Below are 17,982 nucleotides of genomic sequence, written 5' to 3'. Positions count from 1 at the left end.
TTTTAAAAATGCGGGGGTTTTGGGGCGGGGTGGGGGCAGTAAACTGGAACAGGTCTATGGCCTATGACAAGTTTAGATGTTTTGAGTTACGAGAAGTGTCACGGAATGAATTTAACTTTTATCTCAAAGTACCTCTTTATTCACCCTTCGAACAACATCCATGATCTTACTTTTTACAGTGCTTGTCCCAATTATGTCCGATAACTGGAACTTTTGGCTAGCGGACGTCATAGCTAGCCATCTGCTTATGGCATTGCTACATACTGTACTTATTTTCAAACAACACCACCACCAACAAAAATGCTTTATTGACCTTAACATCTTTGAATTGGGTCGCAACTTTAAAAGGAATAGGGCATGAGCAAGATGTGGGTTTCAGGGTGACAGTTGAAAACCACCAGGCTACACTTCTCTATATTTTATTGTATTGTATAAAGGTCCATCATTCTCATGGACGAAGTAAAAATGAGAGCCTTCCTTTCCCAACTTGATTTTGGTTACTGTACATTTTGCAGTATATCCCCCCTCCCCCACCCAAATAGGAATAAATAATGAAGACGCATTTTGGCCTGAAATGGCCACGCAAACAATTATGTACTTAGTTTCTTCCAGCAAATGCATTCTACGTGATTGTTTTTGCCTCACAGCAAAGCACCCGAAAAGACTAAAACCTTTCATTTGGGAAAAGGCCGCTATTGGTCACCGTCAATAAAAGCATAAAAGCATTTATTTCCCACGTTTGTCAAATTAACAGCATACTCCATCTCCCATAGGACTTGCGAGGTTTATTAACCTCTCTGTGAAGTGGGACAGGTTTCCAGCGGTGAGCATAACCTCTGTCTCGCTCCTGCCTCAATTATAATACAAGAATTAAGCATGCGGCCATTCAAAACAGTAATGCTGCCTCTTAAATCCCTTTGTGCCGGCTCCCGCTTGTTAATGACTAAAGACACTGAATGAACCGCGCCGATCAACAGAGGACGGAAACAAATGAAATGGCTGCTCTTAACTGGAGGGATGACTTCACTCTGGATGATTCTGCCACGCAGTGATCAAAAACGACTGTTGATGAAATACTGAAAACCATTTCCGAAAGATCATTTAGAATCAGGAAATGCAGAAACGCCCGTGATAGTGGGCCGTCTATTTGGGGGGTGGAAGGCTTTTATTTGTGCGAGAATAATTTTAAAAATTTGGATGACGAGAAATCAAGTGAAACCGGAGTTTAAAACGACAAAAAAAAAGATGGAGAAATGCCAAAAAAGTAGCACCTCGCTTGAACACGGACAGGCGCAACATTGCAGAGTTTGCATTTTCTCCCCGGGCCTGCGTGGATTTTCTCCGGGTACTCCGGTTTCCTCCCATGTTCCAAAAACATGCATGGCAGGCTGATTGAACACTCTAAATCGTCCCTGGGTGTGGGTGTGAGTGTGAGCGTGGATGGTTGTTCGTCTGTGTGTGCCCTGCAATTGCCTGGCAACCGGTTCAGGATGTCCCCCGCCTACTGCCCGAAGACGGCTGGGATAGGCTCCAGCACGCCAGGCGACCCTTGTGAAGATAAAGCGGATCAGAAAATGGATGGATGGACTTGTACGTGCTTCGGTTTTAGTTCGCAACAAGAGTTCAGGTGAGCCGGTAGAAGATACTGTCCCCATCTAACTTAAGATCAATTTTCGCACTGGACTGGGAATTCTTCCAAGATGTGGTAAGACTCTCCCACAGGCGCACTTTGATTTCATTCTCTGTGTGTGTGACTTCAGGTCCCTATTTGTTGTACAATTTCCGACTGCAGTATATGGCTTGACTGTGCCCCCTTTCCCAACCGGTGGCTCCTTTTGCATCTTTGCAAACAAACCAACTCCTCAAACCGTTCACGTTGACTCCGCACCTTTGGCGCACCACCCATCCAAAGTCAAAAGAATATACTGACCTTGGACAAACTTGAGTGGTCAATTACACGCCTGTTGATCACTTTTAATTTCTTAATAATTACATTCTCGTCGTCCTCCTCCTCATTCTCTGGCTTCTTTTTGTCCTCCACCTCCTCCCCCGTAGCTTAGCCCACGAGCTTGCTATAGTCATTTAATTTGTGTCACCGTTCACACGGGCGCACTAAACTTTCAAGATCTCTGCCATTAATAGGCCTAATTTCCACTCCCACCTCTGTGTGCTCATGCATTCATCAAAATTTAGCACATTCTCGCAGGCAATTGTAGACATGGGGCGGTCCCCCCCCCCCCACTCAAAAATAATGGATGGATGGATGGTATCATTTTTACCCATTGTCCAGGAAAGCGTCGTCATGTTGTTCCCGCTTGTAGTTGTAGGCAGGTACAGGCTCGGATTTTTCCAGTGCCACCCCCGTCAGTGGGAAGCCCTCTGGCGTGGGTTGGTTTGGGAGGGCGCCGCATGTCAGTGTCTTGTTTACCTTATTTGCCTTATAGAGCTTCGGGTGGGCAGCTTTGTTCAGGTTCCAGGATTCCCTTCAAGTGAGTCATCCCCCTCCGACTCCAAGCCATCGTTACCTTGGGAACTCCAGCTCGGGCTTCCCTCAGCATTGCTAAAATAGAGCCTCATCAGCATCCGTACTCTCATTAGCGCTCACGTTGGATGGGATTCGTTTTTTTCGTGTGCACTCATTTTTGGCCTAACGGGGCAGCGCAGGCCAATCTGCTCTCTGAGGATTAGATGACCAGACCAGCGCGGCCATTTTGTCAAGGCCCATTTGTAATGTATGCAAAGAAGACAGAATAGATGAGGCTGATAATGGGCTTTGGTGGCGAGTTTCTTTAACTAGTGATTTGAGTAATAATGAGCTTCGCCACTAATGAGCTGGAGCCAACGACGACACTGACCCGGCACATCGGTGTGTCGGGTGATGTCGATGAAGACTGGAGTCCACTTAATAACTGGACTGTTTACGTTTCAAAGTCAGTTCATTACCGACGCCAAATGAGTTCCTTCATTCAAGCCATTAGTCCAACTGGCAATTGTTAAATGGGTTAATTTGTTGATGCATTGATGCAGATCCGGAGTGACTCACCCACTGGTTTTCACCCTTGACTGGGGCCAATTCACCCTGCTTAGCTGATCACCATTAGGCTGCGCTACAACATGAAATGCAATTAGCTGCCCCCCCCCCACACCCCCTTCACGGTGAACCAGAAGAGATTTTACAGGAGTCCCAACATTTGATGATCCTTATTAAAGGTTGTCTCTGTTTTTCTTGTATATGATGAAAAAGAGTGTTAAATGTATTTTTTATGCGTCAATTGGAATCCTCCAGTTCACTGCCACTAATTTTAAATATTCATCAAGTCCGTTTTTCAACAGGTAGAGGGTCTCGCCTCACCTTGTTTGTAAAATCCCGGTTTGTGAACCACTGTACTGACGAAAGGATCCTTGCCGATGGCAGCATCGCATCACTCGAGTTGAGATCAGCGCAGCTTTTGAGTTGACAATTTTGTTTGGATTCTTTTCACATTAATTCGGAGGGAGAAAAATGCCAACAAGTTCATCAGACAAGTGTGCGTGTGTGTATGGATTGGGTTCTCTTAAGCGGGTCAGAAAATGGATGGATGGATAGATGTTGTCATAAGTAGATGCTGCATTGTTACAACTATTCAACTATGTTTCTACGTCCTGGTGCCAAGTCAGAGCAGCCGTTCGGGTTCCCATGCACATTCATTGTCCAAACACTCGCAGGCACGGACATTCGACGCCACTTAACAAAGATTCTTTGTTTGGTTGCGGTAGCTGATGGGAATTGATTGTTAAATTAGCCTAAAACCAATCCTGTTTCAGCCACAGTGCTACTGGCGCTCCCATCACACGGCTTGCTCCAGTCGACCTCAATCAAGTGGCAGATTATGAATCTAGATTCCAAACCGAACGGGTCCGTCCGTCTTCGGTATGAACAGAAGTTTGCACGCCATGAAACACGGGCAACTCGGCGCAACGTGTATGTAAACGGTGAGTTTTCTCGTCAGCTTGAATTCACAACCAGCCCGCAAATGAATGAGCGCCGAGGCGACGACGAAGGAGGCACAATCGCGAGCACTTGGCTTCAGTGGAATTGGCGGGAGGCAGGCTACAAGTCCAGCCTCAGAAATAGAGCTGTGAACACCATCTGTCATGCTCTCTCTCCCCGTCTGTTAGCCTGACTGCAGGCAAAAGGGAGAACGATGCGCTCCGAGCCGCGCTTTGGACGGACGTGGGTGCTGATTATCGTAGGTGTGGGCTTGCGGGGTGTGCATAGGAGGGAGAGGCAAGAGGTGGATGCGTGAGGAGGTGCATGAGTAACTCGTGCCGACAAAGGGAAGTACTCACCCACACACGAGAAGGAAAAAAAAAAAAGAAAAAGGGATGTTGGGCTAGCGGGTATTCCTGTTGAAACCGCACCCGTGCACCGACCCACCGCCTCCCCGCGGACTGCTCCCGTCTATTAACTTTTGCTCCAGGAGTCTTGCCGGAAGTCCTGGACATACTTTTCTCCAACCATTGCTCATCTTACCCGAGAGTAGTTAGTTGTCACACCTGTATCTGATCAAACATATTTCCGTGGTCTGCCTTCGGCTGCTCTTTGCAACAGTTAGTCAAAAGCGACTTCCTCCGATTGAAGGCTATATGGGATTTATGTATCGGACCACACATTTATTTCTCATAAATCTTGCATTGAGTGGTGTATTTGAATGCGGTTTTCAATGCCGGCCTAATTTTGCGGTATCGGAACGATTTAAAAATGACGTCATTTTTACCAGGATTGGACCGATAATTATTATGCGTCCCGAGTTGTCAGATTATTTCGAACCCATTGTGGCAGTGTATAAAAAAATTTGGACTCTGCCATTAAGCTCCCCTGCCTTTGGGAATTGCATAAGAAATGCACCTCATTGTTGGTTTAAACCTTTAACTTGAAAAGTATAATGTTGATGTAATTTATTGTTTTAATATGCGATCCATCATTTTAATGGTTCTATTTCCTGGTTTTTTTTTTTTTTTTTGGTTTTTTCGTTTTCCTCCCTCCTACACACGCTGTAATTTAAGTATTCCCAAATGACTGGGTGCAAGGCGGCATCACATTGTTTTTCTTATTTTAAAGCCATGTATATATGCTTTTTTTAAAGTCGTGAATCATGTTGAGGAGTTTTTTTAACGCCTCCAAAGAAGTCGTGTGCTTGTTTGTCTGGACAACACAGAAACCACTTCAATGATTTTCACGAAGTCTTAGAGCAGAGCTGGAGAAAAGGTGCAGATCCAGCATTCTTTCTGTAGAGGAAATTGTCAGAGGTGCTGCGTACGCTGGGAAAATATCACAGTTTGATTACAGCTCACGCAAACAATTTTTTTTTCCAAAACGATAATTCTGTTGATTCAGAATCTCTCCTTCACTTTGCAGTAATACGCAAGGCACCGTCATCTTCCTTCACATTTGGGCTCATCTCATGTCATAATTGCAAAATCCGGAGCTCCTCGCTCTTAAAAACATTGAAGTCACGCTCCATATAGGAGGGTGCAAGTCTAGAGTAAAACCGGGGACCTCTACTATGAGCACATGAACATATCAGCTCTGAATTGACCAACAAACTGGTGGTGGCACAAGGCGACCATAATTATCTTAAGGCCGACATCACCACTGTGTCCCGTAGATGTCTTTTAGTTCAACACACAACCCACATCTCATGATGGCGTGTACGCATCACACAGGCAATAAATAGTTTACTACAACCGGAACTTTTTTTTTTTTCAATCAAATAACTGACGCTTCCAATCAATGAGCAGTTAGAACTTTTTTTTTTTTTGGGGTGTGATCTGCATCCCGCCTCCACAGTGGGGTCCCCTGAGGTAGGCCACCCACCATGTGAGAATGTCCTGTCGATGAGTGTGAGCATCACTCCCCTTGTGACCATCACTGAACTGTCATGACAGTCCGAAGCATGAGAAATCCCTCAAGTGCGGCTTTATCGCAACCGGTCTGGTGTTGTTTTAATGGGAATACATCGAAGAGAAGTATGATCACGGCGCAGGGATTGAGCCATCGAGACTCGAGAAGCTGCACACGCAAATGTTGACTATGTGTTGCCACGGCAACGGGCTTGCATCCGACAGGCCGCAGGACTCTCGCTAGTTCTAAATAAAGCTTTTTGTTCTGGCTGATCACTGGGTGAAATGATGAAAATTCTCCCCTGCAGAAAGGACTCTTCAGAAAAGCGCCGGTAGTCGCCGCGTGTAAACAATGGCAGCGTACACTTGATATTTAGCACGCAACCTCCCAAACAGCAGCAAAGCGGGATTATCGACACAATGAATAGTGCGCCACATCACGCAATAATTAAATTTCAAAGCCCTCACATGAGTAAATCTTCACCGTTGCGCCGTTACGTTCAACAAAAACACGATTTCTGTCATTCATGAATGCATTAAACTGGATGAAGAGGGTCAGATCATCTTTGCAATCGTGTCATTTTTCGAGCAATTTTTAAGCGCTCAATAGGCTCGTGCAAAATGCCTGTCGTCCCAATTTTATCCTGAGGGTTTCTGGGTATATATGATCCGGAAAGATTGATCATGATAGGCCTATCAATAAATAATGTGAATCGGTACACTGACCACAGTATTCTGAGGCCCGTCATCAGGCAACCAACCAGAGCCTACGTCAGCCAATCGTCACGCACATCAAATGTCAACTTTGCTCTTCTCATATTACACTTTTTTTTCTGTCAAAAGAAATCTCTTTCTTCTCATGGCGTACTATTATTTGTCTCCTGTTCCGATTTAGTTCTTGAACTGATAAGGTCGGGTCAAATCCATGCCGTGGCTTTCGCCGCGCGCCCTTTGTGGCCTTTCACGTGTTGCATCACAGTACCTCGGTCACCCTGCGGGGGGAGCCTGCGCGTGCAGAAACGGGCAAACTCGGGCCGAGGCTGCTGAGACGAGATACTCCATGCCGCTGACGGGGACTTCCATGTTTACCTCAAGTGCTTTTCGGGCCATTTCACAGACAACATATTTAGCCCTTTTCCTCCCACTCGAGGATGCGAGCGTCTCGTCGCGAGCAGCCAAGTCTATTAAACAAACGTTCCTGTGAGCAATTTGCATGGCGCGCAGCATCTGCGCGCTGGCCCGGGATGAGGGAGTTGAACTTGACATGTGCATAATTATTTTTGCAACTGCACATATGACATCTGATGAAGATGCAACCTGCTGTCTCCAAACGCATTTCTTTTCCCTGAAATTAATTCATTAGGTTCAGGTTTTAATTTATGACAAAAGCGGCGCTGTGCAACAGTCTCGACCATTATATTTGTTTGAGCAATGCTATCATGATCATTGCCATGGATATGAAGTCGACGCACACCTGTGCAAATGCCAAGTTTTTATGATGTGATGCAAATGTATAATTTATTTTAATCTTGTGTAGCTTTGGGGCTTTTTTTTTTCCTTCAGATGGAACCGTGGCCTCAGTCAAGGTGCAAAAAAATTGTAGGAGCAGTTCCCAATACCAGTCAGTGTCACAATGTGAATAATTGTTTTGTTTTTGTCACATGCAATGTTCCAAGAGTGCAAGTCTGTGATGAATTAATATTTTACCATTTCTGTTGTTACTACGGATGTCCGGGTCCGATCACGTGATCGGAATTTCCGGTCCGACGTCCCTAGTTTTTGTGTATCAAAATTTCCTGCGCGTTTTGATTGAAATGAAATATTTGACAACAGCACCGATGCAAACTAACACGTTTTGTTTCATAGTGGTCCTCGCTGAAGAATGGAGTGTTAACAGGGACCATTATTGATGGTAAGTGTTATTTTTATTGATTTATTTTTGTAGTTAAGTGATTCAGTTGACAGTGGACGCTTCAAAGTTCACCAAAAATGTTCTGGCGGGTGTTGGGGGTGTTGGAGACGAGCTCAGGTGCAACTTTGTATTGCTCTTTTTGTGGTGCCAGCCAAGAAGGATACCAAAAATGGCAAAAAGGTAACATGTCATGACAAAGTTGAACTCTGACCCCCAGAAGGGTCGGCGCTCGGCTGCCCTCAACAGTATGAGCGGAACATTTCGCAATTTCGTTTCAATGCAATTTTGTGTAACGCAATCAGCTTGTCACCGAAAGCGCACTGGCTAATGACCCGCATGGAAGGATCAGAGAACCTTGCCAACACATCTTCAAGCGCACCTCGTGAATTAATTTCCAATGTGAAAATGTTTTGGTATTAGAAGGCCTTAAAAGTTGACCGGTGTCACACAACGAGTTGTGTTGCACTTATTGAGGCTCTATTATGCAATTACTCTGAGAGGATCCATTCACTTTACACGACTCGCTCATCAATGACGTCTTAACCCAAAGAAGTAAGCGGCCTTCCATTGCCATATTTAAAATGGATCAATAAAAAAAAATTTCTTACCTGACTCGATTTGCAATGACAATCACGCAGTTTGAGCTTAGACTTGTATCATTGCTAGAATCACATTCATCGTTGTGTATGTGTGTGAGAGACGGCATTCATCAGCCTTCGCTTCGCTATGCAGACTATCAACCTCCAACGCCACCACGTGGGACTGGTTTCCACCGCTACCAGTTCCTGCTGTTCCACCAAGGCAGCAACATCACGTCCGACAGTCTGGACTCAGAGAGCCGAGGTAATGACTCTTAGAGGTCGCTCGCCCTCTGACCCCCGGAGCCTCATCTATCATATGAGGGCTAATCAACGCAACTGCCAACGTGTTGTTGAATCAGCAAAAGAGGCCAACGCGGAAAGCGCAAAGCATAACATTTCTATACATCTCTACCCCACTGGAAATGATGGCGGTCATCTTTGAGTCACTGTGGGAGGTATTTAATAAAACATGAACCCATGTAAATGAGTTAAAAAATAATAATTTCTTCAAGATGAAATGCAAATGTGTTGAGCTTAAATGCTGATTAAGTTTTATGAGAAAAGACTGCAAACTTCAGGATCCATCCATTCATCCATAGGTTTATCCTCATGAATGTCGCGGGCGTGCTGGAGCCCATCCTAACCGTCTTCGGGCAGTAGGCGGGGGACACCCTGAACCGGTCACCAGCCAAGCGCAGGGCACGCAGAGATGAACAATCATTCACGCTCACAATCACACCTAGGGACAATTTTGAGTGTTCAATCAGCCTGTCGCGCATGTTTTTGGAACGTGGGAGCAAACCGGAGTACCCGGGGAAAACCCACGCAGGCACGGGGGAGAACATACAAACTCCACACAGGAAGGCCAGAGCTGGAATCAAACCCTGCACCTCTGCACTTTGAGGCAGACGACGCGCTAACTACTCGACCATCGGGCCGCCCCCTACAGGATCTATACAGAAATATTCCATGGAGCGCAGCAAAAGCAGAATTTGAAGTTCAAATGAAATTTTTGAAAAAAAAAAAAAAAACATTCTCTTCACCTACTGTAATTCCCTAAGCTTGAAAAAATAGTTTTGAAAATAGATCAACTTAGGAGTCATTGATGAGTAACATCATGGTGTGTCTTTTGAAAAATCCCCTCGTTTGTTTTAGGGTGAGCTGTCATTTAGATTATTTTCCGGAGGTTTTTGTACCCCACCCCCACCCCCAACGGCTCCTGAAAAGGTGGGAACATGCGGGCGGGATGCACAGAGCCCGCGCCGGGGAGGCGTGTCTGGCTGTCTCTTCTCGTCGAGTCCCGGCTGAGAATTTGAGGTGCAGTTGAGGGCGGTTTGAGTCATGAAGGAGTGCAGTTGCCACTGTTTTTGGAGCTTTGACACCTACGTCACTAATCAATGCAGGCACCCTGTTTGATGTGATGGGTTTGGAGTTGCGCAGAAGCTCAAAGGATTGGCGGAGTATTCGTCATGTCAAACATGGTTAATACAGAGAAATCGTAACATGAATAACAGCCTGCTGTTTACAATATTTTATGACTTTTGTGCAAGCAGAAGAAGACATTTTCTGCCATCGGCTCCACCCCCCCTGCCCCTCCCATTCCCCCAACCCCATTTTTCTCATAATGAAGCTACTGGACCCACCCATATTTACTCTGGATTGCTCTAATTGACTTGGATTATTTCCTCTCCTTAGCAAAATCTTTTTACCGTTAAAAAGAAATCAAGTTACAAGTTTCATTCATGCATAATGAAGCATTTTGTTTGTGCCACTTGTTGAAGGGATAATTGTCACTTTTTTTTTCTTTTTTTTTTTCGAACGTGCAATGATATGACGTCAAAATTTAACAGAATTAACTTGGGATGGACATAATAGTTTTAAAAAACAATCCATTTTATCAGGATGATTTTTTTTTTTTTGCTGCAAAATGGTGCGCAAGTTTTAGCGACGGGAACTTGAGTTCCATCAACGCTATGGCACGACTCATCCCGGTGGCCTTATTCTGCTCCTTACAACATTGGCCCATATGCAGGAGTTCAGAATGTTTCGAGGTGTCTGATCCATTTCAAACAAACAAATGATTTGTCATCTTCCCCCGTTGTTTGTCAAGATTTGCTCAAATGCCTGAATAAGCTTCTTTTGGGCGGTCTCATTTTGATTGAACCCAAAAGATAATCGCTCTGCGTCCATTTAGGGCCACAGAAATCCAAATATTTCCTGTTGTGAAACCGAGATTGGAGCATTTGGACGTTCACTTCAAGAAATGGTGAATCCATCCAAATATTTTTGGGGGATGATTTGATGACCTGTTTTGGCAGATCTTATTCCACTCACTAGTTCATTGGACGCTGTTTGTAAACCTCGAAACCCACGAATGTCGTCAACAGAGGACCTCCTGTAATCGAATAGATGATTATGCCCATCCCGAGTTGTCTGCTGCCACGCGTTTGTACTTGGAGGATTTTTGTCTCGCTTCAGTCGTGCACCTGCCACAATTGGACTGGCCTCCACTTGGCTTTGACAAGGTTATCCCCCCCGCACGCGTGCGCGCACACGCACAAGCGGAGGGAATCCCATGTCTCCCCACCTCCTCCGTTAAGTATGTTCACTTATTAGCGTCTGTCCTCCCTCCCATGTGCTGTGACACAGAGCGCATTTGTCAAGCCCGTGACATTAATTGATGTGATTTACAATGGGAGAGCATTTAGTCGTGGGTGGGAGACTCCTAATGATCATTTTCCACTTCCAGCCACGCAGTCACTGACTCAATTTGATTGCAAATATGTTGTCCCTTTATTTATTTATTTTTTCTTTCATCTGGGGCCACGTCTTTAGTTAATACAGGGGGGGGGGGCGCCGTCGCCGCTGTGAGGAATGGTGGGAGTCGCCTGCGTCTCCTGTGTTCAAGTTGTAAATGTGGGTCAGTGACCTGACGGAGACAGTTGGCCTTGTCGCACAAGACACCGCAGGGGGGCGGATGGGGTGGTCGGGGTGGGGGTGCGCTCTTGGCATCAAGAAGAGATCATAGGGAATCCCCCGTGCCAGGGTGGGGGGCGGCCATTGGGCTCCACGGCCCTCGTGATGCTTGCTAGCCACTTTGGCAAGCTGCTCAACACGCCGTGCCACAGGCGTCTTTCAGGAACTCGACATCGGCATCGTTGGCTGAAAGCGAAGGTTTCAAAATGACAAGATTCACAATTCCTTGTTCACAAAATATGAACCTGATGATCACACGGCGTGAATGAGTGCATCACAGTGCCGCGGCTTGTGTGGTGTTGCTCATCTTGCCTTCTCAAGCCCACACTGCCAGCTCAGCACACTCCACAGTAATTGAAGCCATTTGCAATGTTGCAGTGTGGTAATGGGCAGATCCATGTCTACCACCCACCCACAGCCTCGACCATTAATCAGAGCGCCGTGCGGTCGCACAGCCAGGAATTTTGGCTTGTGCAGCAAAGAACACTTTGACGTTTTGGCTTCTAGTTTTTTTTTTTTTTTTTTTTTCATAATATATACTGGATATTTGTCAGGTCCAAATTTTGCTCCTTTAGCTTCCCTATGTAATATTCGCCACTCCAAATAACCAACTTAATTTCATTGAACAGTTCCTCTGTTTGACATGTGATTTAACTATGGAGAAAAAAATAACACGGGGGGGTAGAAATTTTTTTATTTGCGTTAGATTTTTATGCCGATTCAAATTAAAATTTACGTGCTGATTCCAAAATTGCAGTCAGTTTGGTTAAAAAAAAAAAAAAAAAACACTTATTTTTGAATGTTTTTTTTTTGTTTGTTTTTTTGTTTTTTTTTTCAAAAACGGGGACCCTACAGCTGAAAAACCTGACTGAGATCAGTTGTGAATTTTGCACCCCAAAATTAGTCAAGAACAGCTGACACGCCAAACGCAACAATTGTGTTCGCTCGGTGCAACAATGAATTGTTTCGGTCCTCATATTTATAGGAATGCGAGAATCTCCTTCTTTGTGAATGTTCGGAGCCTTCCCCTTTTAATGCCAATGGTATACCACAGAATCCCGATCCTGAGTGGAGTTGCCATTGCAGACTCGTTGAGAATGTACAGCGCCTCTGCTGGTTGCGCCCAAGTACTGCACTCTATTTTGCCAGAGTTCAAGACTTGGTTCAACAACTACTTTTGCACAATCAATCTATTGATTCTTATGCCCCCAATCGGATGAAAAGGAACGGACAGAATAATAACTGTGAAATGATTTGAGTCTCAAAAACCAACCCAAAAAAAAAAAAAAAAAACAAGCCCCAGTTTCTTCCCTTTTCTTGCGGCTTGACAGATGACATCTGACTGTGGTCAGGTGACCCTGATGTCTCACCCTTGTCTACCATGTGTGTCATTTGCATTCGATGGCTAAAATTAGCCATAAATTAACTCCCCGCACCCCCCAAAAAAATCCCTTTGAGAACAATCACTTGAAACATTTGGTACACCTGCACAATCTCAGGGTTCGCCATCACACCGAATCATGACAGAGACAAAAGAGGAGGCAGGAAGACATGCACATCACCTTCAGGATGCCCCCCTCCCACCCCACCCCACCCCTATCTGTCCTTTCCATGAGCGCTTAGATGGGAGCGGTGGAAACATGCTCGCCGCACTCCCAAACACACAGGGAGCCTATTTTAAGATCGCTCGGAACCAGCCGGTGATAGCGCAAGATACTAAAAGTTTGGATGGAGAGCCGCGCTTGCAGCAGGAGAGTCTTTGTCATCCTCCGGCAGCCTTCGCCGACGTCCTGCATCAGTGTCAACGCACCTCAAAGTGTTTGTGCGCGTCAATGGAGTCAAATCTGCCACTTGACTCGTCAACTATGTCCTCCTAGTCAGAGCACGCTCGGTGCCCGTCCGATTTTGTCTTCTGAGAGCGAAGGGACCTTGTTCCACACCTGCAAAGGGAATTTAGGCATCTGCGGGGGTGGTGCGCTATCTCCAACGGACGCGGGCGTTACAGACCGTGCGCAGTCTTTCGGGGAGGTCACTGGGCTCCGTTGCCCTCGCATGACGATCGGAGCTCTTTCTGTCAGATCGTCTTACTCGCACAGAGCAGCCGTTTTTGTTTTCTTACCATCCAGTCGATTCATCCGTCCGTTCGTTTTCCACAGCATTTACCGTTGCTCACCATCACCACCACCACAATATAATTATCAATCTCTTCTTTAATATGCTAGAAAATGGCTATTTTATTGCACTACCATTGATTAAAATGGTCGGAGTTGCTTCACAAATGCTAAATATCCCCCCTAGACGGCGCTCGCACCAACCACCTAAACGGACAGAAAGTTCACGAACCTTCAGAAGAGCAAACAACTCCGGTTACATCATCTTTCCAAACTCGATTTTAAAGTCTTTAGAATCATGAAGGACCCAAAAAAAAAAAGCAAAAAACTACGAGATGACTAAGCAGTTTCATAGGCAGAAATGAATCTGCACACCCTTGCCTTTGTGCCTAACCCGCTCCTTCTACATCGAGCCATGACTGCGATCCAATTTGAACAAAACGAGCCTGCTCAAATGGCCGTAACCTATCTTTGACTCGTTATCGTCTCCCACAAAAAAAAAAAAAAAAAAAATCAAGACTTTTTCACTCTTGGTATGACGTCGCCCAGGTAACTGCAAAGTGAGAAAAGAGGCGGAGTTTTACAACAATTTTCATCCAGCTGAGCATTCGAGAGCGTCAATAGTTTTGTTCTCAAGCTTTTTTTTTTAAACACTTCAAATGGGTTAGTGAGATGGGCCATGTTTGGACATCCAAAGTTTTGATACAGCTGTCATTTCCCCCTCCTCTCTTACCTGCGTCTCTGTCGGTATCAACGGCACTGACTGCTCTCTTATTTGCCGAGTCTCTGTGTGAAATCATTCAACAGCGCACTAGCGAAAACAAATAGCATCCAAATACGGTCAATGATGATTGCCTTTATTGGACGATACTTAAAAAAAAAAAGCCATGGCTTAAAGGTGCCTGAAATCTGAATGGATGGCTGTGCGGGGAATCTTTCCCAGATGTCCTTTTTGTGATGCCGGCGGATGTGGACCGTGTCTCCCTGATGGTGAAAACAGCCGCAAACGGCGCAGGCAACAAAGAGGCTGGCCACAGTAATGTTTTGTATCCGAGGCAGAGTCCGACTGAACTGTGAAAGTGTTCTCTCTCTACAGATTTGGACCACTTCAATCGTTGGCTCACTTTGTATCAGATTCTTTTCCAATGCTGTCCAGCTGTTTTTTTTTTTTTTTTTGTGGCTCCAAATGGAACTAGAGGAATGTCAGCGATTTACTGTACAGCAGAATATGCACCCGTATAGGTTATTTAATACTCTCTGTGTTGTGTGTGTACATTTGTAGGGTTGACTGCCACAAAATGGCACTTTTTTTTCCCCCTGTACAGGAAAAGAGAAACTGTTGGCAATTTAGGTTGTCCAAAATCTTAAGCCGTGATATTGTCATACCAGCCGGATGGCCGTCTGGTGTTTGTTTAAAAGGAGAGAGGGAAAGGGGAAAAGAAAAAAAAAAAAAGTGCAGGCGACTGAATCATATCATCTTGCCAATGCGTCCTTGCGTTCCCACCTCCATCATTACAGCAACATGTTTTATTTTCAGCAGTGCTGTTCTCTGTGACTCACGGCTCACTTAGGCCTTGGGTGCCTTCAGCGTAGACGGAGCGCTGTGTTACCGTCCTAGTGAATGTTTGTGGAACATTGGTGCCTTGGTGCCTGACCGCAATCCGTTCTGCGACGCCGGTTGACCCCATTTGGTCGTCTTTCAAAACATTTTTTTTCCCATTGAAACGAATTCTTTCGACGTTAAAGCTCACCATCAAAACTTTTAACAGAATGGGCATTTTGGAGCTAATATGCTAACATTTTCATCCCATTCAAAGACTTGCCGTCGACTGAAAAGCACACCCGTGCCAAAGGGCTCAGCTTGCGAACGTCACATGACCAAACCCGGAAATCGGGGGACCCGTGATTGGTCGCTACCCGAGCGACTATAATGTCATTTTCGGTCGACGGTGAGTCACAAAATGGCCATCCCCTAAGATGGACAAAAACAGGTGGAGTGAAGGCAGCACCATCACTGAAACACGAAATTGAAAACCTACAAAAGCGCTTAACATCACCCACAGCAATACTTCTGCTCAGTCACTTAAACGCACAGTTATGCTGCCGGGGGCTGAAGGGGTCAGTTGGACACCACGGGAGTTTTTATTGCTGGAGTTCTACTTCATGCTAATTTCCCGTTTTAAAAAAAAATCATAAGACTCAAGAAAAAGCCAAATAAAAGTTCTTTAATGCTGGTTGAAATGAGGACGAGAATGGTGTGCCACAGGGCTCGGCCGGTGGGCTGATGTCATCAATTTTGATAGTGTCCTATGGCCCTACTTTTTCCGGAATGTTTTGGGTGGAGCCACTCCAAGCTGAAATCATGTCGCCGGAGATGTTCAGTCAAAAACAAAAACAAAATGTTTCTTTGTGTCTCTCTCTGTCAGGTAAATGGAATCTGGACGCCTTCGTATTAATGTTTCATCTGGGAGAGCCTGTGGCTAAGCTGCAGTTTCTCACACAAAACTACGAAGACTGAAGATCCCCTCAAAGGTGTCCTTGACCTGTGGTGATGCGCAGTCAACAGGAATTGGAATCACTTTCAAGCTTATGAGTAGTATGAGTCTGTTTATCTTTCTCGTCGCATTGCAATCCCGCTTCCTCTTTTTGTTTTCCCCTCTTGGTGGCTTTTGATGATCACATGATCCCGTCGTGCGAGATTTGGGGAATAAGCTTCGGCCTCAATGGGGATTTCTTATTAGTTTCCGAACGCCGCCCGACAAGAAAAGGAAAAGGGCCCGTGATATCACAAGCCGGCGTGGAAAGAGTTGCTTCTAAATCAGGGGCGGAAACACGTCACGGCCCCCCAAAAAAAACAAAAAAGAAAAAAAGGAAGTAGAAGGTGAAACCGAGACCGCAGCACAACCGGATGTTGCAGTGGAACTAAAAGTGACAGGGTGGCAGGGAGGGGGCAGGGGCTTTGCGGACTCTAGTTTATTTGGTGAAGGGGACTTACCATGCATTTGTTTACATATTTCCACCCGGCCCGCTTTCAATTGGAAATAGAGTAACTTGCCGATGAAACCTTTTGATTGATTTCCTGAGGTAAAAGCCCCTCTATCTCAGCGCGTCCTTGACTTTGACGTGACGATCCCATTTTGAACTTTGGAGAGTCGCGGCAAAAGATCCACCTGGCAGGTCAACTTTATAAGCCTTCCACTTGCGGATACTTTTCCGACTCCGTGCTGCTTTGTAGCAGGGTGGCTCAGCGTAATCGGGAGGAGTATTGGTTTCTAACCACTCCTCTGGGATGGTTCTCGTATCAATACCCCAGATGTCTGGATTTCCATCACCGACTTTGATGTTGTGATGATCAATCTTCGGTTGGGCCTTTGATTGACCTCGGTTCGGTGTCTCCGCAGTGGTCCGGGCGGGCGTAGGTAATGTTCCTTTGGTGGATAAGCCAGCCTCGGTAAACTCCTGTGTGCCCTTCTGATGAACCCTCAGAGATCATTGATCAATTTTGTTCCGTGTCCGCTTTGTTTGCTTCCTGGACTTGGCAGTCAAAGCTCCACAAACATCCACAACAACTGTTTAGTATCCATCAGGTGGAACATCGTCACTCTCCACCTTGATTTTTACCTGTCAAACATTTTCACAATCGGCAAGTCGACTATAATCCCACACTCATTGTGTAACATGCCAGGTGGAAGAGAACTTCTCCCCCCCCCCCTAAAAAAAAACAACAAAAAACACCTACTTGGACTGCATTAGCAATCCGGTGCATTGCCAAGATTTTGACTTTAAAAACAAAAACGCCGCTTTGCTTCCATTCATATCTCGGCGCCGCGCTGCCAGAAACAACTGGATTTGTCACCCAACTTCCTCCAGCGTGTTTTTTTCCCAAATGTCAGCGGTGTTGACAGACTGACAGCTGTCGTTTGCCAACAAGCGCCACCCTTGAGAATATTGCCAATGTTTTGAATATGTTCCTAATGTATTCCAACTGACATTAATTAAAATGAATTTGTTTAATCAACTCTGTTGCCTAACCGAGACAAAAGTGATCTAATAAAGCGCAATGACTTTTTCTTTCTCACCATTTAAGAGTGCTGGTTGATTTCACTGGAGGATTAGGAACGGAAATGCAATATCAACACGCTTTATTGTGACGCTATTGTCTCACTGCGCAGTGACCTATGTTGCTTGTGCCGTGGGATTTTAATGTTGTCCTCAAGGTAAATTCATTCACACTACCGCTTGTTTGCTTTAATCAACATTCAACACTGAATAATGCAATGCCGGCTTTGACTTGTTGTTGCGTTAAGGTGTCTCCCCTGGCTGTGTTTGTGACACCAAGACTCCCCATAATATGAAATACAACCAGCGGTGAAGAGTGAAACACATTTTTGGGCCCACATTTCCTCAAAGAGTGACTCCTTGCCCTGATTAGTCAACATCCACAGAAACGTAAATTTGTCCCTCAACTAGATATAATTTCTCATCAGGGATTCCCCCCACACACCCCTCCCCCACCCAC

At 45.5% G+C, this 17,982-nt stretch overlaps 1 protein-coding gene across 1 annotated transcript in view; it reads left to right on the top strand.

Annotated features, from left to right (window-relative positions):
- The window catches only part of pebp4 (phosphatidylethanolamine binding protein 4), a 47,346-nt gene extending 29,808 nt beyond the window's left edge, over positions 1-17,538 (top strand). The window contains exons 5-7 of the mRNA XM_019885617.1: positions 7,750-7,795; positions 8,528-8,638; positions 15,890-17,538. Coding sequence (XP_019741176.1) covers positions 7,750-7,795; positions 8,528-8,638; positions 15,890-15,981 — 249 coding nt within the window. The 3' untranslated portion in view covers positions 15,982-17,538. The remainder of the gene's footprint in view (positions 1-7,749; positions 7,796-8,527; positions 8,639-15,889) is intronic.
- Positions 17,539-17,982: the final 444 nt, after the last annotated feature.

Source organism: Hippocampus comes, unplaced genomic scaffold (genome assembly GCF_001891065.2).
Source record: "Hippocampus comes isolate QL1 unplaced genomic scaffold, H_comes_QL1_v1.1 scaffold78, whole genome shotgun sequence".
Lineage (NCBI taxonomy): Eukaryota > Metazoa > Chordata > Actinopteri > Syngnathiformes > Syngnathidae > Hippocampus > Hippocampus comes.
Note: the sequence above shows the minus strand (reverse complement) of the source record. Positions and strands in the feature narration are given on the sequence as shown.